The sequence below is a fragment of the Oncorhynchus gorbuscha genome, linkage group LG05 (assembly GCF_021184085.1).
Source record: "Oncorhynchus gorbuscha isolate QuinsamMale2020 ecotype Even-year linkage group LG05, OgorEven_v1.0, whole genome shotgun sequence".
Classification (NCBI taxonomy): Eukaryota; Metazoa; Chordata; class Actinopteri; order Salmoniformes; family Salmonidae; genus Oncorhynchus; species Oncorhynchus gorbuscha.
In genome coordinates this window covers 1,737,139-1,759,100 of record NC_060177.1, presented here as the reverse complement: position 1 = coordinate 1,759,100, position 21,962 = coordinate 1,737,139, and the positions used below count along the sequence as shown (strand labels likewise).

Genomic DNA, 21,962 nt, shown 5'->3' with positions numbered 1-21,962 from the left:
TAAGAATTCCTTATAACTGAGTAAAAGACCCTCTGCATTTACCAGTTGGCTCACCAATAGGATATTATTTCGGAACCAATATTCTAAAAACAAAGAGGTATTTTTCTACTATATACCCCGATTATTCCATATACAATATCTGTGTGGAGAAAAACTGTGTTTATAAATTAAGGGCCATGATAAGAAAACAACACTAATTCTAAATGAATGGTAATCGGGTTGCCGCGATGACGTCATTGACGTGGTGCGTAATGTTAGCGTAGATGGGCGTAAGGTGAACGTAAGGCGGCCAGGCGGAAGTTTGACTGAACACTAAAACCAGCGCGGCAGATGAAACATCCATCAGTTTATTTACGTCGTTGATGTGGCGGCAACACGACACATCGACATGGAGTCGAGTGCGGACCGCGGACTCGATGTGGAATGTGTTGTTAATCGGTGGATAGTGGATTATTATATATCTGTGGCGTTTGAGGCGTTCAGGAATGAACAGGACAGTGATTTCTGTGAGATCAGAGACGTCCTTCAATGTTAGTAACGTTTTTCTCACAGATGCAGTTAGCTAACTAACGTTAGCATCTACGCGAACCCAATACAGGTTTCTAATACCGTCTTCTGCCTAAAATAGTTCATGAATAATTAACTCCCGTGCTGACAGTTTGTTTAGCTAGCTATGCTTATAAACGTTTAGTTTTATACCACGTGATAACCAGCTGGTTAGTTAATGTTAACTAACTGTGTGGTAACAGGTTCGTTTTTGGTCCTAACTTTAGCACCACACAGCTGATTTTTAAATAACCTTAAATCAACTCATTATTTATTATCTGAATCAGCTGTGTGGCTGTAAGGACATAAACTGAACCTGCGGGGGTGCGTTCATTTCGTTTCAACGTTTGCTACGGTGCTGAGCGTTTTGTACTGAACGAGACGTTTGGTCCGTTCGGTGACTTGTCGTTGTTAAAGACAAGCGGTGCGTTTTTGAAGCTATAACCCCTCGCCGTTTTTCAATTGGTCGTTCAGTACAGCACAGTTTTAGTTCATTTAACGTTCTGTTGCGTTTATGTACTAAAAGCTTTCCAGGACCGAGTTTGGGGAAATGCTGAGTTAACTACACTCATTTATTTGATATTTATTTTACCAGGCAGGTCAGTTAACAACAAATTCTTATTTACAATTACTGCCTACCGGGAACAGTGGGTTAACTGCCTTGTTCAGGGGAACAGTGGGTTAACTGCCTTGTTCAGGGAACAGTGGGTTAACTGTCTTGTTCAGGGGAACAGTGGGTTAACTGCCTTGTTCAGGGAACAGTGGGTTAACTGTCTTGTTCAGGGGAACAGTGGGTTAACTGCCTTGTTCAGGGGAACAGTGGGTTAACTGTCTTGTTCAGGGAAACAGTGGGTTAACTGTCTTGTTCAGGGAAACAGTGGGTTAACTGTCTTGTTCAGGGGAACAGTGGGTTAACTGCCTTGTTCAGGGGAACAGTGGGTTAACTGCCTTGTTCAGGGGTACAGTGGGTTAACTGTCTTGTTCAGGGGCAGAAGGACAGATTTTGGGATTTGATCTTACAACCTTTTGGTTACAAGTTCAACGCTCTAACTACTAGGCTGCGCTGCCGCTCAGTCAGGGCTTTCATACTTCTAGCACTTAGCGGTGCAGAGATATTGTGAAGGAAGTGAGTTTGTGTTTACACGGGACTGTACCGCCCCCCCACCTACCGTCATACAGGTTGTGACCAATACACGCTGATGAGCCATCTAGCGTGTTCCGAACATGCAGAACTATACAGAGCCCTCGGCATTGTTACAACATTTGAGAGGCGACGCGGTACGGGGCTTGATTTGGCCCCTGCGTGCCCCAGAGGTACCGCTGTTGCGTCACACCCTCCATATACGAAGGACCGACCACATTTAAATGGGCTTTTACGCTTACGCACAGGTGTTCGGAACACGCTAGATGGCTCGTCAAGTCTAAATCTGATTGTATTGGTCACAACCTGTATGACAACTGGCCGTGATTGGGAGTGCCATAGGGCGGCGAATGATTGGCCCCAGCGTCGTCTGGGTTTGGCCGGGGGATAGGCCGTCATTGTAAATAAGAACTTGTTCTTAACTGACTAGTTAAATAAAGTTTAAATAAACATACAGAATACAACTGGTGTAGAGTTTAATGTGATATTCTTACTTAGGAGCCCATTCCCAACAATTGGTGTAGACTTTAATGTGATATTCTTACTTAGGACCCCGTTCCCAACAACTGGTGTAGAGTTTAATGTGATATTCTTACTTAGGAGCCCGTTCCCAACAACTGGTGTAGACTTTAATGTGATATTCTTACTAATGGCTTGGGGGTAGAAGCTGTTCAGCAGTTTGATGGCTTGGGGGGGGAAGCTGTTCAGCAGTCTGATGGCTTGGGGGTAGAAGCTGTTCAGCAGTCTGATGGCTTGGGGGTAGAAGCTGTTCAGCAGTCTGATGGCTTGGGGGTAGAAACTGTTCAGCAGTCTGATGGCTTGGGGGTAGAAGCTGTTCAGCAGTCTGATGGCTTGGGGGTAGAAGCTGTTCAGCAGTCTGATGGCTTGGGGGTAGAAGCTGTTCAGCAGTCTGATGGCTTGGGGTAGAAGCTGTTCAGCAGTCTGATGGCTTGGGGGTAGAAACTGTTCAGCAGTCTGATGGCTTGGGGGTAGAAACTGTTCAGCAGTCTGGATGTCATAAGGTGAATGCACCAATTTGTAAGTCGCTCTGGATACGAGCGTCTGCTAAATGACTTAAATGTAAATGTAAATGATGTCTTGAGGGTAGAAGCTGTTCAGCAGTCTGATGTCTTGGGGGTAGAAGCTGTTCAGCAGTCTGATGGCTTGGGGGTAGAAGCTGTTCAGCAGTCTGATGGCTTGGAGATAGAAGCTGTTCAGCAGTCTGATGGCTTGGGGATAGAAGCTGTTCAGTCTGATGGCTTGGGAGTAGAAGCTGTTCAGCAGTCTGATGGCTTGGGGGTAGAAGCTGTTCAGCAGTCTGATGGCTTGGGGGGGTAGAAGCTGTTCAGCAGTCTGATGGCTTGGGGGTAGAAGCTGTTCAGCAGTCTGATGGCTTGGGGGTAGAAGCTGTTTAGCAGTCTGATGGCTTTGGGGTAGAAGCTGGAACATGGAGGTATGACCGTGTGGGAACACTAACTCTATAAAGGTGTGTAGTAATTTAACCTTTTGTTTTTTGAAAATGATTTCTCGCTGATCTGAGAGTACCGTTCCGTATGTTTCCAGAACTGCACGGCGAGCGATGAGTGTTACTGGTTAGAGCAAGGGGGGCTCGGTCTCTTAGTCAGGGGGCTCGGTATCTTAACAAAACGCCCCCGGTCAGAGGAGCCTATCGTCAACAGGCGCTAAAGCAGTTAGCCCCATTTAATAGACGCTAGCTAACACATTATCCAACAACATCCTCTTTCAGATCATCTGGTTCGGCCGTTGGAAGCCTACGACGCCACACCCAAGAAGATTCGAGCTATACAGTTCCTCACCAGGATATATGACGGTGACAAACTCGGTGAGAGTTTTGAGTTCAACATGAAGTGACTTCCTAGCTAGCTACATAACAACACTATCTATGTAACAGCTGTTCCTAGCTAGCTACATAACAACACTATCTATGTAACAGCTGTTCCTAGCTAGCTACATAACAACACTATCTATGTAACAGCTGTTCCTAGCTAGCTACATAACAACACTATCTATGTAACGGCTGTTCCTAGCTAGCTACATAACAACACTATCTATGTAACAGCTGTTCCTAGCTAGCTACATAACAACACTATCTATGTAACCGCTGTTCCTAGCTAGCTACATAACAACACTATCTATGTAACAGCTGTTCCTAGCTAGCTACATAACAACACTATCTATGTAACAGCTGTTCCTAGCTAGCTACATAACAACACTATCTATGTAACAGCTGTTCCTAGCTAGCTACATAACAACACTATCTATGTAACAGCTGTTCCTAGCTAGCTACATAACAACACTATCTATGTAACAGCTGTTCCTAGCTAGCTACATAACAACACTATCTATGTAACAGCTGTTCCTAGCTAGCTACATAACAACACTATCTATGTAACGGCTGTTCCTAGCTAGCTACATAACAACACTATCTATGTAACAGCTGTTCCTAGCTAGCTACATAACAACACTATCTATGTAACGGCTGTTCCTAGCTAGCTACATAACAACACTATCTATGTAACGGCTGTTCCTAGCTAGCTACATAACAACACTATCTATGTAACAGCTGTTCCTAGCTAGCTACATAACAACACTATCTATGTAACCGCTGTTCCTAGCTAGCTACATAACAACACTATCTATGTAACAGCTGTTCCTAGCTAGCTACATAACAACACTATCTATGTAACAGCTGTTCCTAGCTAGCTACATAACAACACTATCTATGTAACAGCTGTTCCTAGCTAGCTACATAACAACACTATCTATGTAACGGCTGTTCCTAGCTAGCTACATAACAACACTATCTATGTAACAGCTGTTCCTAGCTAGCTACATAACAACACTATCTATGTAACAGCTGTTCCTAGCTAGCTACATAACAACACTATCTATGTAACGGCTGTTCCTAGCTAGCTACATAACAACACTATCTATGTAACAGCTGTTCCTAGCTAGCTACATAACAACACTATCTATGTAACGGCTGTTCCTAGCTAGCTACATAACAACACTATCTATGTAACGGCTGTTCCTAGCTAGCTACATAACAACACTATCTATGTAACAGCTGTTCCTAGCTAGCTACATAACAACACTATCTATGTAACCGCTGTTCCTAGCTAGCTACATAACAACACTATCTATGTAACAGCTGTTCCTAGCTAGCTACATAACAACACTATCTATGTAACCGCTGTTCCTAGCTAGCTACATAACAACACTATCTATGTAACAGCTGTTCCTAGCTAGCTACATAACAACACTATCTATGTAACAGCTGTTCCTAGCTAGCTACATAACAACACTATCTATGTAACAGCTGTTCCTAGCTAGCTACATAACAACACTATCTATGTAACAGCTGTTCCTAGCTAGCTACATAACAACACTATCTATGTAACAGCTGTTCCTAGCTAGCTACATAACAACACTATCTATGTAACGGCTGTTCCTAGCTAGCTACATAACAACACTATCTATGTAACGGCTGTTCCTAGCTAGCTACATAACAACACTATCTATGTAACAGCTGTTCCTAGCTAGCTACATAACAACACTATCTATGTAACAGCTGTTCCTAGCTAGCTACATAACAACACTATCTATGTAACAGCTGTTCCTAGCTAGCTACATAACAACACTATCTATGTAACAGCTGTTCCTAGCTAGCTACATAACAACACTATCTATGTAACAGTACGAACTAATACTCATTCCCTGTTGGAAATCAGAGACATCTGAAATGACCCCAAGTCCCAGAATCTGCTGTTCCTCAAAGCTAGCTAGCCGTGTCTTTTGGAAATCAAGTCTGAGATCACGGACACAGTTGTTCTCTTGCCGTCCACAGACTTCTCGTTTGACCCTCAGGAGGACCTCACGCCACTGGAGTCGGCTCTGAGCGTATTGGACAGCATCCGCGACGAGTTGCCGGTTCCCCAGAAAGACTTGGAGAGAGTACAGAAGTCTGTCAGGGAGATGGTGAGATCTGGCCACACTGTGTTGTAGTCATTGATTGGTCCCCCTGTTGAAACCTGATACACTGTGTGTAGTCATTGATTGGTCCCCCTGTTGAAACCCGATACACTGTTGTAGTCATTGATTGGTTCCCCTGTTGAAACCCGATACACTGTGTGTAGTCATTGATTGGGTCCCCCGTTGAAACCCGATACACTGTGTGTCGTCATTGATTGGTTCCCCTGTTGAAACCCGATACACTGTGTGTAGTCATTGATTGGTCCCCCGTTGAAACCCGATACACTGTGTGTAGTCATTGATTGGTCCCCCTGTTGAAACCCGATACACTGTGTTATAGTCATTGATTGGTTCCCCTGTTGAAACCCGATACACTGTGTTGTAGTCATTGATTGGTTCCCCTGTTGAAACCCGATACACTGTGTTGTAGTCATTGATTGGTTCCCCTGTTGAAACCCGATACACTGTGTGTCGTCATTGATTGGTTCCCCTATTGAAACCCGATACACTGTGTGTAGTCATTGATTGGTCCCCCGTTGAAACCCGATACACTGTCCTGATTTTCATGTCAGCCCTGTCCAACATTATAAGATGACACCGTGGACTGGTGTCAACACTATTGTGCACTGTAGTGAATTGCAATCGTGGTCCTGTGTAGCTCAGTTGGTAGAGCATGGTGCTTGTAACGCCAGGGTAGTGGGTTCGATCCCCGGGACCACCCATACGTAGAATGTATGCACACATGACTGTAAGTCGCTTTGGATAAAAGCGTCTGCTAAATGGCATATATTATATTATTATTATTTGTCCGTTCATTTCTTCTCGTTCTGGTGTAGTTGTCCGCTCATTTCTTCTCGTTCTGGTGTAGTTGTCCGTTCATTTCTTCTCGCTCTGGTGTAGTTGTCCGTTCATTTCTTCTCATTTTGGTGTAATTGTCCGTTCATGTCTTCCCTTCTCGTTCTGGTGTAGTTGTCCGTTCATGTCTTCCCTTCTCGTTCTGGTGTAGTTGTCCGTTCATGTCTTCTCATTTTGGTGTAGTTGTCCGTTCATTTCTTCTCGTTCTGGTGTAGTTGTCCGTTCCATTTCTTCTCGTTCTGGTGTAGTTGTCCGTTCATATCTTCTCGTTCTGGTGTAGTTGTCCGCTCATGTCTTCCCCTTCTCGTTCTGGTGTAATTGTCCGTTCACGCTTCTCGTTCTGGTGTAATTGTCCGTTCATTTCTTCTCGTTCTGGTGTAGTTGTCCGTTCATTTCTTCTCGCTCTGGTGTAGTTGTCCGCTCATGTCTTCTCGTTCTGGTGTAGTTGTCCGTTCTCATGTCTTCTCATTTTGGTGTAGTTGTCCGTCATTTCTTCTCGTTCTGGTGTAGTTGTCCGTTCATTTCTTCTCGTTCTGGTGTAGTTGTCCGTTCATGTCTTCTCGTTCTGGTGTAGTTGTCCGTTCATGTCTTCTCATTCTGGTGTAGTTGTCCGTTCATGTCTTCTCATTTTGGTGTAATTGTCCGTTCATGTCTTCCCCTTCTCGTTCTGGTGTAGTTGTCCGTTCATGTCTTCTCATTTTGGTGTAGTTGTCCGTTCATTTCTTCTCATTTTGGTGTAGTTGTCCGTTCATGTCTTCCCCTTCTCGTTCTGGTGTAATTGTCCGTTCACGTCTTCTCGTTCTGGTGTAATTGTCCGTTCACGTCTTCTCGTTCTGGTGTAATTGTCCGTTCATTTCTTCTCGTTCTGGTGTAGTTGTCCGTTCATGTCCCCTGTTCATTCAGGGGTCCTTCTGTAGCTCAGGGGTCCTTCTGTAGCTCAGTTGGTAGAGCATGGCGCTTGTAACGCCAGGGTAGTGGGTTCGATCCCCGGGACCACCCATACGTAGAATGTATGCACACATGACTGTAAGTCGCTTTGGATAAAAGCGTCTGCTAAATGGCATATATTATTATTTATTATATTATATGTCTTCTCGTTCTGGTGTAGTTGTCCGTTCATGTCTTCTCGTTCTGGTGTAGTTGTCCGTTCATGTCTTCTCATTCTGGTGTAGTTGTCCGTTCATGTCTTCTCATTTTGGTGTAATTGTCCGTTCATGTCTTCCCCTTCTCGTTCTGGTGTAGTTGTCCGTTCATGTCTTCTCATTTTGGTGTAGTTGTCCGTTCATGTCTTCCCCTTCTCGTTCTGGTGTAGTTGTCCGTTCATGTCTTCTCGTCTCTGGTGTAGTTGTCCGTTCATGTCTTCTCATTTTGGTGTAATTGTCCGTCTCATGTCTTCCCCTTCTCGTTCTGGTGTAGTTGTCCGTTCATGTCTTCTCATTTTGGTGTAGTTGTCCGTTCATGTCTTCTCATTTTGGTGTAGTTGTCCGTTCATGTCTTCCCCTTCTCGTTCTGGTGTAATTGTCCGTTCATGTCTTCTCGTTCTGGTGTAATTGTCCGTTCATGTCTTCTCGTTCTGGTGTAGTTGTCCGTTCATGTCTTCTCGTTCTGGTGTAGTTGTCCGTTCATGTCTTCTCGTTCTGGTGTAGTTGTCCGTTCATGTCTTCTCGTTCTGGTGTAGTTGTCCGTTCATGTCTTCTCGTTCTGGTGTAATTGTCCGTTCATGTCTTCTCATTTTGGTGTAATCGTCCGTTCATGTCTTCCCCTTCTCGTTCTGGTGTAGTTGTCCGTTCATGTCTTCTCATTCTGGTGTAATTGTCCGTTCACTTCTTCGTCTTCTCGTTCTGGTGTAGTTGTCCGTTCACGTCTTCTCATTCTGGTGTAATTGTCCGTTCACGTCTTCTCATTCTGGTGTAATTGTCCGTTCACGTCTTCTCATTCTGGTGTAATTGTCCGTTCACGTCTTCTCGTTCTGGTGTAGTTGTCCGTTCACGTCTTCTCATTCTGGTGTAATTGTCCGTTCACGTCTTCTCGTTCTGGTGTAGTTGTCCGTTCACGTCTTCTCATTCTGGTGTAATTGTCCGTTCACGTCTTCTCGTTCTGGTGTAGTTGTCCGTTCATGTCTTCTCGTTCTGGTGTAGTTGTCCGTTCATGTCTTCTCGTTCTGGTGTAGTTGTCCGTTCATGTCTTCTCGTTCTGGTGTAGTTGTCCGTTCATGTCTTCTCGTTCTGGTGTAATTGTCCGTTCACTTCTTCGCCTTCTCGTTCTGGTGTAGTTGTCCGCTCACGCCTTCGTTCTGGTGTAGTTGTCCGTTCACGTCTTCTCATTCTGGTGTAGTTGTCCGTTCATGTCTTCTCGTTCTGGTGTAGTTGTCCGTTCACGTCTTCTCGTTCTGGTGTAGTTGTCCGTTCACGTCTTCTCGTTCTGGTGTAGTTGTCCGTTCACGTCTTCTCGTTCTGGTGTAGTTGTCCGTTCACGTCTTCTCGTTCTGGTGTAGTTGTCCGTTCATGTCTTCTCGTTCTGGTGTAGTTGTCCGTTCATGTCTTCTCGTTCTGGTGTAATTGTCCGTTCACTTCTTCGTCTTCTCGTTCTGGTGTAGTTGTCCGTTCACGTCTTCTCGTTCTGGTGTAGTTGTCCGTTCACGTCTTCTCATTCTGGTGTAGTTGTCCGTTCATGTCTTCTCGTTCTGGTGTAGTTGTCCGTTCACGTCTTCTCGTTCTGGTGTAGTTGTCCGTTCACGTCTTCTCGTTCTGGTGTAGTTGTCCGTTCACGTCTTCTCGTTCTGGTGTAGTTGTCCGTTCACGTCTTCTCGTTCTGGTGTAGTTGTCCGTTCACGTCTTCTCGTTCTGGTGTAGTTGTCCGTTCATGTCTTCCCCTTCTCGTTCTGGTGAACCCTGTTGTGCTGACATCATTATAACGGTGAACCCTGTTGTCCTGACATCATTATAACGGTGAACCCTGTTGTCCTGACATCATTATAACGGTGAACCCTGTTGTCCTGACATCATTATAACGGTGAACCCTGTTGTCCTGTCATCATTATAACGGTGAACCCTGTTGTCCTGTCATCATTATAACGGTGAACCCTGTTGTCCTGACATCATTATAACGGTGAACCCTGTTGTCCTGTCATCATTATAACGGTGAACCCTGTTGTCCTGACATCATTATAACGGTGAACCCTGTTGTCCTGACATCATTATAACGGTGAACCCTGTTGTCCTGACATCATTATAACGGTGAACCCTGATGTCCTGACATCATTATAACGGTGAACCCTGATGTTCTGACATCATTATAACGGTGAACCCTGTTGTCCTGACATCATTATAACGGTGAACCCTGTTGTCCTGACATCATTATAACGGTGAACCCTGTTGTCCTGACATCATTATAACGGTGAACCCTGTTGTCCTGACATCATTATAACGGTGAACCCTGTTGTCCTGAAATCATTATAACGGTGAACCCTGTTGTCCTGACATCATTATAACGGTGAACCCTGTTGTCCTGACATCATTATAACGGTGAACCCTGTTGTCCTGACATCATTATAACGGTGAACCCTGTTGTCCTGTCATCATTATAACGGTGAACCCTGTTGTCCTGTCATCATTATAATGGTGAACCCTGTTGTCCTGACATCATTATAACGGTGAACCCTGTTGTCCTGTCATCATTATAACGGTGAACCCTGTTGTCCTGTCATCATTATAACGGTGAACCCTGTTGTCCTGACATCATTATAACGGTGAACCCTGTTGTGCGTCCTGACATCATTATAACGGTGAACCCTGTTGTGCGTCCTGACATCATTATAACGGTGAACCCTGTTGTCCTGACGTCATTATAACGGTGAACCCTGTTGTCCTGACATCATTATAACGGTGAACCCTGTTGTCCTGACGCCATTATAACGGTGAACCCTGTTGTCCTGACGCCATTATAACGGTGAACCCTGTTGTCCTGACGCCATTATAACGGTGAACCCTGTTGTCCTGACGCCATTATAACGGTGAACCCTGTTGTCCTGACGCCATTATAACGGTGAACCCTGTTGTCCTGACGTCATTATAACGGTGAACCCTGTTGTCCTGACGTCATTATAACGGTGAACCCTGTTGTCCTGACGCCATTATAACGGTGAACCCTGTTGTCCTGACATCATTATAACGGTGAACCCTGTTGTCCTGACATCATTATAACGGTGAACCCTGTTGTCCTGACATCATTATAACGGTGAACCCTGTTGTCCTGACATCATTATAACGGTGAACCCTGTTGTCCTGACATCATTATAACGGTGAACCCTGTTGTCCTGACATCATTATAACGGTGAACCCTGTTGTCCTGACATCATTATAACGGTGAACCCTGTTGTCCTGACATCATTATAACGGTGAACCCTGTTGTGCGTCCTGACATCATTATAACGGTGAACCCTGTTGTCCTGTCATCATTATAACGGTCAACCCTGTTGTCCTGACATCATTATAACGGTGAACCCTGTTGTCCTGACATCATTATAACGGTGAACCCTGTTGTCCTGACATCATTATAACGGTGAACCCTGTTGTCCTGTCATCATTATAACGGTGAACCCTGTTGTCCTGACATCATTATAACGGTGAACCCTGTTGTGCGTCCTGACATCATTATAACGGTGAACCCTGTTGTCCTGTCATCATTATAACGGTCAACCCTGTTGTCCTGACATCATTATAACGGTGAACCCTGTTGTCCTGACATCATTATAACGGTGAACCCTGTTGTCCTGTCATCATTATAACGGTCAACCCTGTTGTCCTGACATCATTATAACGGTGAACCCTGTTGTCCTGACATCATTATAACGGTGAACCCTGTTGTCCTGACATCATTATAACGGTGAACCCTGTTGTCCTGACATCATTATAACGGTGAACCCTGTTGTCCTGTCATCATTATAACGGTGAACCCTGTTGTCCTGACATCATTATAACGGTGAACCCTGTTGTCCTGACATCATTATAACGGTGAACCCTGTTGTCCTGACATCATTATAACGGTGAACCCTGTTGTCCTGACATCATTATAACGGTGAACCCTGTTGTCCTGACATCATTATAACGGTGAACCCTGTTGTCCTGACATCATTATAACGGTGAACCCTGTTGTCCTGACATCATTATAACGGTGAACCCTGTTGTCCTGTCATCATTATAACGGTGAACCCTGTTGTCCTGACGTCATTATAACGGTGAACCCTGTTGTCCTGACGTCATTATAACGGTGAACCCTGTTGTCCTGACGTCATTATAACGGTGAACCCTGTTGTCCTGACGTCATTATAACGGTGAACCCTGTTGTCCTGACGTCATTATAACGGTGAACCCTGTTGTCCTGACGTCATTATAACGGTGAACCCTGTTGTCCTGACGTCATTATAACGGTGAACCCTGTTGTCCTGACGTCATTATAACGGTGAACCCTGTTGTCCTGACGCCATTATAACGGTGAACCCTGTTGTCCTGACGTCATTATAACGGTGAACCCTGTTGTCCTGACGTCATTATAACGGTGAACCCTGTTGTCCTGACGTCATTATAACGGTGAACCCTGTTGTCCTGACGTCATTATAACGGTGAACCCTGTTGTCCTGACGTCATTATAACGGTGAACCCTGTTGTCCTGTCGTCATTATAACGGTGAACCCTGTTTTTCTCTGTAGCTGGTGATCGTGTGCATTAAGAACCAGGCCTTTGACAAAGCCAAGGAGGTTTTGATGAAATACTTCCCCAAAAGCAAGGTTGGAAAGGTGAGCTAACGCCGAAACTCCCAGAGAGACGATGGCAACAATACGAACAGTACAGAGAGACATTTAGACCTGTCTGTCTGTTAACCTGAGGAACGGGACAGAGACATTTAGACCTGTCTGTCTGTTAACCTGAGGAATGGGACAGAGACATTTAGACCTGTCTGTCTGTTAACCTGAGGAACGGGACAGAGACATTTAGACCTGTCTGTCTGTTAACCTAAGGAATGGGACAGACATTTAGACCTGTCTGTCTGTTAACCTGAGGAACGGGACATTTAGACCTGTCTGTCTGTTAACCTGAGGAACGGGACATTTAGACCTGTCTGTCTGTTAACCTGAGGAACGGGACAGAGAGACCTGTCTGTCTGTTAACCTGAGGAACGGGACAGAGACATTTAGACCTGTCTGTCTGTTAACCTGAGGAACGGGACATTTAGACCTGTCTGTCTGTTAACCTGAGGAACGGGACATTTAGACCGGTCTGTCTGTTAACCTGAGGAACGGGACAGAGACATTTAGACCTGTCTGTCTGTTAACCTGAGGAACGGGACAGAGACATTTAGACCTGTCTGTCTGTTAACCTGAGGAATGGGACAGACATTTAGACCTGTCTGTCTGTTAACCTGAGGAATGGGACAGACATTTAGACCTGTCTGTCTGTTAACCTGAGGAACGGGACAGAGAGACCTGTCTGTCTGTTAACCTGAGGAACGGGACAGAGAGACCTGTCTGTCTGTTAACCTGAGGAACGGGACAGAGACATTTAGACCTGTCTGTCTGTTAACCTGAGGACAGAGACATTTAGACCTGTCTGTCTGTTAACCTGAGGAACGGGACAGAGAGACCTGTCTGTCTGTTAACCTGAGGAACAGGACAGAGAGACCTGTCTGTCTGTTAACCTGAGGACAGAGACATTTAGACCTGTCTGTCTGTTAACCTGAGGAACGGGACAGAGACGTTTAGACCTGTCTGTCTGTTAACCTGAGGAACGGGACATTTAGACCTGTCTGTCTGTTAACCTGAGGAACGGGACATTTAGACCTGTCTGTCTGTTAACCTGAGGAACGGGACAGAGAGACCTGTCTGTCTGTTAACCTGAGGAACGGGACAGAGAGACCTGTCTGTCTGTTAACCTGAGGAACGGGACAGAGAGACCTGTCTGTCTGTTAACCTGAGGAACGGGACAGAGAGACCTGTCTGTCTGTTAACCTGAGAAACGGGACATTTAGACCTGTCTGTCTGTTAACCTGAGGAACGGGACATTTAGACCTGTCTGTCTGTTAACCTGAGGAACGGGACAGAGAGACCTTTCTGTCTGTTAACCTGAGGAACAGGTGTCCAGGGGCTGATGGGGGGGTAATAATGTCTCTAGGGGCTGATGGGGGGGGGTGATGTGTCTTCCAGAAAGCGATCTTCCTGGGGCTGGTCAACAAGAGGAGCAGTGATCATTCAGTCCTGCAGCAGGTCTCCTACCAGCAGTTTAAACTGGAGATGCTGCAGTTCTGTCAGAGCCTGTTTCCCTTCTCTCATCCTTTCCTGTCCAGGGTACGTATGGTATTACCTCAGCATCAGTCTGGCTGTGTCCCCTCTCCATAGTGTATTACCTCAGCATCAGTCTGGCTGTGTCCCCTCTCCATATATAGTGTATTACCTCAGCATCAGTCTGGCTGTGTCCCCTCTCCATAGTGTATTACCTCAGCATCAGTCTGGCTGTGTCCCCTCTCCATATATAGTGTATTACCTCAGCATCAGTCTGGCTGTGTCCCCTCTCCATAGTGTATTACCTCAGCATCAGTCTGGCTGTGTCCCCTCTCCATAGTGTATTACCTCAGCATCAGTCTGGCTGTGTCCCCTCTCCATAGTGTATTACCTCAGCATCAGTCTGGCTGTGTCCCCTCTCCATAGTGTATTACCTCAGCATCAGTCTGGCTGTGTCCCCTCTCCATATATAGTGTATTACCTCAGCATCAGTCTGGCTGTGTCCCCTCTCCATAGTGTATTACCTCAGCATCAGTCTGGCTGTGTCCCCTCTCCATAGTGTATTACCTCAGCATCAGTCTGGCTGTGTCCCCTCAGCATCAGTCTGGCTGTGTCCCCTCTCCATAGTGTATTACCTCAGCATCAGTCTGGCTGTGTCCCCTCTCCATAGTGTATTACCTCAGCATCAGTCTGGCTGTGTCCACTCTCCATAGTGTATTACCTCAGCATCAGTCTGGCTGTGTCCCCTCTCCATAGTGTATTACCTCAGCATCAGTCTGGCTGTGTCCCCTCTCCATAGTGTATTACCTCAGCATCAGTCTGGCTGTGTCCCCTCAGCATCAGTCTGGCTGTGTCCCCTCTCCATAGTGTATTACCTCAGCATCAGTCTGGCTGTGTCCCCTCTCCATAGTGTATTACCTCAGCATCAGTCTGGCTGTGTCCCCTCTCCATAGTGTATTACCTCAGCATCAGTCTGGCTGTGTCCCCTCTCCATAGTGTATTACCTCAGCATCAGTCTGGCTGTGTCCCCTCTCCATAGTGTATTACCTCAGCATCAGTCTGGCTGTGTCCCCTCTCCATAGTGTATTACCTAAGCATCAGTCTGGCTGTGTCCCCTCTCCATATATAGTGTAGTGTATTACCTCAGCATCAGTCTGGCTGTGTCCCCTCTCCATATATAGTGTAGTGTATTACCTCAGCATCAGTCTGGCTGTGTCCCCTCTCCATAGTGTATTACCTCAGCATCAGTCTGGCTGTGTCCCCTCTCCATAGTGTATTACCTAAGCATCAGTCTGGCTGTGTCCCCTCTCCATATATAGTGTATTACCTGGACTGAGATCTGTCTCCCTAACCCACTGTTCCTAACTGAACTGAGATCTGTCTCCCTAACCCACTGTTCCTAACTGAACTGAGATCTGTCTCCCTAACCCACTGTTCCTAACTGAACTGAGATCTGTCTCCCTAACCCACTGTTCCTAACTGAACTGAGATCTGTCTCCCTAACCCACTGTTCCTAACCTGAACTGAGATCTGTCTCCCTAACCCACTGTTCCTAACCTGGTCTGATATCTGTCTCCCTAACCTGAACTGAGATCTGTCTCCCTAACCCACTGTTCCTAACTGAACTGAGATCTGTCTCCCTAACCCACTGTTCCTAACCTGGTCTGAGATCTGTCTCCCTAACCTGAACTGAGATCTGTCTCCCTAACCCACTGTTCCTAACTGAACTGAGATCTGTCTGTGTGAATATCAGGCTGCCAGACAGCTGGTGGTGAAGAGACGGGAGGCAGGACAGGATGCAGAGGAAGGAGACTGTCCCTCAGACCCTCAGCCAGAGGACCAGCTTCTACCAGCAACAGAGGAGAAGACATCCAGACACAAACCCAGGTAGCTTATTGATCCGATGTCAATCAATCACTTTAGAAAGCACTTTTAGTTCAGTTATTGTGACAACATGATTTCCAGTTACCGTGTGGATAGAGAGGGGGCCCCACGGTGTGTGGATAGAGAGGGGGCCCCACGGTGTGTGGATAGAGAGGGGGCCCCACGGTGTGTGGATAGAGAGGGGGCCCCACGGTGTGTGGATAGAGAGGGGGCCCCACGGTGTGTGGATAGAGAGGGGGCCCCACGGTGTGTGGATAGAGAGGGGGCCCCACGGTGTGTGGATAGAGAGGGGGCCCCACGGTGTGTGGATAGAGAGGGGGCCCCACGGTGTGTGGATAGAGAGGGGGCCCCACGGTGTGTGGATAGAGAGGGGGCCCCACGGTGTGTGGATAGAGAGGGGGCCCCACGGTGTGTGGATAGAGAGGGGCCCCACGGTGTGTGGATAGACAGGGGGCCCCACGGTGTGTGGATAGACAGGGGGCCCCACGGTGTGTGGATAGACAGGGGGCCCCACGGTGTGTGGATAGACAGGGGGCCCCACGGTGTGTGGATAGACAGGGTAGTGTCACTACCCAAAACTCCCAATACTTTGAGCTCACTGAGGTCGACAACTTGATTAGAGAACTTTAACATTAAAGTACAACCTTCATTCCTCTCTTCAAGTCGTCACCAATCTGTTCAGATGTTTACCATCGTATGGCTGCTCTCCCTCTCTCTCCCTCCAGTCCTCCCAGTCTAAACTGCCTCTCCCTCTGTCCCTCCAGTCCTCCCAGTCTAAACTGCCTCTCCCTCCAGTCCTCCCAGTCTAAACTGCCTCCCCCTCTCTCCCTCCAGTCCTCCCAGTCTAAACTGCCTCCCCTCTCTCTCCCTCCAGTCCTCCCAGTCTAAACTGCCTCTCCCTCTCTCCTCCAGTCCTCCCAGTCTAAACTGCCTCCCCCTCTCTCTCTCCCTCCAGTCCTCCCAGTCTAAACTGCCTCTCCCTCTCTCCCTCCAGTCCTCCCAGTCTAAACTGCCTCTCCCTCTCTCTCCCTCCAGTCCTCCCAGTCTAAACTGCCCCCCTCTCTCTCCCTCCCCTCCAGTCCTCCCAGTCCTCCCAGTCTAAACTGCCTCCCCTCTCTCTCTCCAGTCCTCCCAGTCCTCCCAGTCCTCCCAAAACTGCCTCCCCTCTCTCTCTCCCTCCAGTCCTCCCAGTCTAAACTGCCTCCCCTCTCTCTCCCTCCAGTCCTCCCAGTCTAAACTGCCTCCCCCTCTCTCTCTCCCTCCAGTCCTCCCAGTCTAAACTGCCTCCCCCTCTCTCTCTCCCTCCAGTCCTCCCAGTCTAAACTGCCTCCCCCTCTCTCTCCCCTCCAGTCCTCCCAGTCTAAACTGCCTCCCCCTCTCTCTCTCCCCTCCAGTCCTCCCAGTCTAAACTGACTCCCCCTCTCTCTCTCTCCCTCCAGTCCTCCCAGTCTAAACTGACTCCCCCTCTCTCTCTCTCCTCCAGTCCTCCCAGTCTAAACTGACTCCCCCTCTCTCTCTCTCCCTCCAGTCTCTCTCCCTCCAGTCCTCCCAGTCTAAACTGACTCCCCCTCTCTCTCCTCCCTCCAGTCCTCCCAGTCTAAACTGACTCCCCCTCTCTCTCTCCTCCAGTCCTCCCAGTCTAAACTGACTCCCCCTCTCTCCTCCAGTCCTCCCAGTCTAAACTGACTCCCCCCTCTCCCTCCAGTCCTCCCAGTCTAAACTGACTCCCCCTCTCTCCCTCCAGTCCTCCCAGTCTAAACTGACTCCCCTCTCTCCCTCCAGTCCTCCCAGTCTAAACTGCCTCCCCCTCTCTCCCTCCAGTCCTCCCAGTCTAAACTAACTCCCCCTCTCTCCCTCCAGTCCTCCCAGTCTAAACTAACTCCCCCTCTCTCCCTCCAGTCCTCCCAGTCTAAACTGACTCCCCCTCTCTCCCTCCAGTCCTCCCCCCGGTGGCGTCCTGCTGACCCGCAGCCAGCTGATGGCCGTTTATACAGCCCTGGCCGAGGAGCTGAGGGAGCCCATGACCTTTGCCGAGCTGGAGGAGGAGGTCGAAAGGAGGTGATGGAGGAGAACGCAGGAAAAGGAGGTGCTGAGGAACCTCTCCTGCACCTCTCTGAAAGCCCCAGGTTGTCAATCAAATCACTACCCTTCTGCTTCCTGTCCTATGGGAGCCTGGGAACCAGTCATATCACTACCCTGCTGCTTCCTGTCCTATGGTAGCCTGGGAACCAATCATATCACTACCCTGCTGCTTCCTGTCCTATGGTAGCCTGGGTACCAGTCATATCACTACCCTGCTGCTTCCTGTCCTATGGTAGCCTGGGAACCAATCATATCACTACCCTGCTGCTACCTGTCCTATGGTAGCCTGGGAACCAATCATATCACTACCCTGCTGCTTCCTGTCCTATGGTAGCCTGGGTACCAGTCATATCACTACCCTGCTGCTTCCTGTCCTATGGTAGCCTGGGTACCAGTCATATCACTACCCTGCTGCTTCCTGTCCTATGGTAGCCTGGGAACCATGGCCTCCCCCTGCTCCCTCCATCATATCACTACCCTATGGTAGCCTGGGTACCAGTCATATCACTACCCTGCTGCTTCCTGTCCTATGGTAGCCTGGGAACCAATCATATCACTACCCTGCTGCTTCCTGTCCTATGGTAGCCTGGGTACCAGTCATATCACTACCCTGCTGCTTCCTGTCCTATGGTAGCCTGGGAACCAATCTGTTTGTCGTTCCACTCCTTGTCATCCCAAACAGAGTGTATTTCTCCAGGCTGGTCCTGTGGACTGTTCTGCTCCCCAGTTTGTCTAGTGTTAATGTTGTTGATGTTGTGTCCACTGTGTGTCTGTCTCTTTTCATTGTTAAAGTGTATTGGGAGTGACGCCTGGTAAAACTGAATCTGACATGACCCCAGGCAGGGCTCAGACGCTGTGTTGGAGCAGGACGTCCCCAGGTCCCAGAGAGAGTCCGACAGTCCAATGGAGGCTTCCCCTGCTGACCTGGCACCCCGGGCTGACCTGGCACCCCCTGCTGGCCTGGCAGCCCCTGCTGGCCTGGCACCCCCTGCTGACCTGGCACCAGGCCCCCAGTGGAAGAGCCGAGGCTGGCCTCATACCATAGCCAGGCTGGTTATGGAGCCAGACAGCCAGGTGAGAGAAGAGAGCAGCAGGGTTGAGGGTTTAATGTCTGTTTTCCTGTGCCTTGTTAATGAATCACTTGGTGGAGGAATAGGGGTTTAATGCAGTCATTGCGTTCATGGATTGAATTTGAATAAACTTCTTTAATTGACTCTTATAACCCTGGTGTGTAGGACTCATTACCTCATATTCTAACCCTGGTGTGTAGGACTCATTACCTCATATTATAACCCTGGTGTGTAGGACTCATTACCTCATATTATAACCCTGGTGTGTAGGACTCATTACCTCATATTATAACCCTGGTGTGTAGGACTCATTACCTCATATTATAACCCTGGTGTGTAGGACTCATTACCTCATATTCTAACCCTGGTGTGTAGGACTCATTACCTCATATTCTAACCCTGGTGTGTAGGACTCATTACCTCATATTATAACCCTGGTGTGTAGGACTCATTACCTCATATTATAACCCTGGTGTGTAGGACTCATTACCTCATATTATAACCCTGGTGTGTAGGACTCATTACCTCATATTATAACCCTGGTGTGTAGGACTCATTACCTCATATTATAACCCTGGTGTGTAGGACTCATTACCTCATATTATAACCCTGTATAGGACTCATTACCTCATATTATAACCCTGGTGTGTAGGACTCATTACCTCATATTATAACCCTGGTGTGTAGGACTCATTACCTCATATTATAACCCTGGTGTGTAGGACTCATTACCTCATATTATAACCCTGGTGTGTAGGACTCATTACCTCATATTATAACCCTGGTGTGTAGGACTCATTACCTCATATTATAACCCTGGTGTGTAGGACTCATTACCTCATATTAAATCAAAATCAAATCAAATCAAATGTATTTATATAGCCCTTCGTACATCAGCTGATATCTCAAAGTGCTGTACAGAAACCCAGCCTAAAACCCCAAACAGCAAACAATGCAGGTGTAAAAGCAGGACTCATTACCTCATATTATAACCCTGTGTAGGACTCATTACCTCATATTATAACCCTGGTGTGTAGGACTCATTACCTCATATTATAACCCTGGTGTGTAGGACTCATTACCTCATATTATAACCCTGGTGTGTGGACTCATTACCTCATATTATAACCCTGGTGTGTAGGACTCATTACCTCATATTATAACCCTGGTGTGTAGGACTCATTACCTCATATTATAACCCTGGTGTGTAGGACTCATTACCTCATATTATAACCCTGGTGTATAGGACTCATTACCTCATATTCTAACCCTGGTGTGTAGGACTCATTACCTCATATTATAACCCTGGTGTATAGGACTCATTACCTCATATTATAACCCTGGTGTATAGGACTCATTACCTCATATTATAACCCTGGTGTATAGGACTCATTACCTCATATTATAACCCTGGTGTGTAGGACTCATTACCTCATATTATAACCCTGGTGTGTAGGACTCATTACCTCATATTATAACCCTGGTGTATAGGACTCATTACCTCATATTATAACTCTGTATAGGACTCATTACCTCATATTCTAACCCTGGTGTGTAGGACTCATTACCTCATATTATAACCCTGGTGTATAGGACTCATTACCTCATATTATAACCCTGGTGTATAGGACTCATTACCTCATATTATAACCCTGGTGTGTAGGACTCATTACCTCATATTATAACCCTGTATAGGACTCATTACCTCATATTATAACCCTGGTGTGTAGGACTCATTACCTCATATTATAACCCTGGTGTATAGGACTCATTACCTCATATTATAACTCTGTATAGGACTCATTACCTCATATTCTAACCCTGGTGTGTAGGACTCATTACCTCATATTATAACTCTGTATAGGACTCATTACCTCATATTCTAACCCTGGTGTGTAGGACTCATTACCTCATATTCTAACCCTGGTGTGTAGGACTCATTACCTCATATTATAACCCTGGTGTATAGGACTCATTACCTCATATTATAACTCTGGTGTGTAGGACTCATTACCTCATATTCTAACCCTGGTGTGTAGGACTCATTACCTCATATTATAACCCTGGTGTATAGGACTCATTACCTCATATTATAACCCTGGTGTGTAGGACTCATTACCTCATATTATAACCCTGGTGTGTAGGACTATTACCCTGGTGTGTAGGACTCATTACCTCATATTATAACCCTGGTGTGTAGGACTCATTACCTCATATTATAACCCTGGTGTGTAGGACTCATTACCTCATTATAACTCTGTGTAGGACTCATTACCTCATATTATAACCCTGGTGTGTAGGACTCATTACCTCATATTATAACCCTGGTGTGCAGGATTCTACGGCCTCTCGAGAATCAGTATCCAACGGGGAGGAGTCAGTCAGCCGGGCGGACCCACTAAGTCCCGCCTCCACCTACAGCCCACCAACACGGAAGTATCGAAAACGACGAGCCGGCAAGACAACCGAAGGGTAAGTCAGGAAGGAGGACGTCCCTGCAGGTAGTACTGGGTTAAAGGAAGCACCTTTTAACCTTCTCTTTAACACATTACTAACGAGGGACACGAGTTGACAAAGGGAAGTGGACTGAAAGGGAGAGGAGGGGACTTCCTGACCTTGTCCAATAAGAAACGCTTTGAAAATCGTTTTGCTATGGTGTGCCCTAATGAATACAACCTCTGTCTGACTCCAGGACCTCGTCTGACCCTGAGGAGGATGTGTGTATTCTAGATGACACCCCTGAGCAGAGAGGCTCCGCCCCCACCCCCCAGAGAGGCTCCGCCCCCACCCCCCAGAGAGGCTCCGCCCCCACCCCCAGAGAGGCTCTGCCCCCACCCCCAGACTCCGCCCCCACCCCCAGAGAGGCTCCACCCCCAGAGAAGCTCCACCCCCCAGATAAGCTCCACCCACACACCCCAGAGAGGCCCCACCCACCAGAGAAGCCCCACCCCTCAGACAAGCCACACCCACCAGAGAAGCCCCACCCCTCAGAAGGCCTCCACCAGTAAAAAGGGACCTGATCTGAAGTGGTATGTAGAACTATATAGTAGAGTATCATTCTGTCTTCTCCCTTCTGATGCGATTGTAGGAGACATACAGTTGAAGTCAGAAGTTTACA

General features: G+C 47.2%; 1 protein-coding gene across 1 annotated transcript; it reads left to right on the top strand.

Moving 5' to 3' along the window:
- Positions 1 to 267: 267 nt before the first annotated feature.
- On the top strand, positions 268 to 18,819 carry LOC124035360 (telomeric repeat-binding factor 2-like). Its single transcript, XM_046348822.1, has 8 exons — positions 268 to 530; positions 3,435 to 3,530; positions 5,556 to 5,686; positions 12,243 to 12,329; positions 13,734 to 13,874; positions 15,562 to 15,695; positions 17,631 to 17,750; positions 18,567 to 18,819. The coding sequence occupies exons 1-8, from the start codon at positions 389 to 391 to the stop codon at positions 18,817 to 18,819; spliced, it is 1,104 nt and encodes a 367-aa protein (XP_046204778.1). The 5' UTR covers positions 268 to 388.
- The last annotated feature ends 3,143 nt before the right edge of the window (positions 18,820 to 21,962 follow it).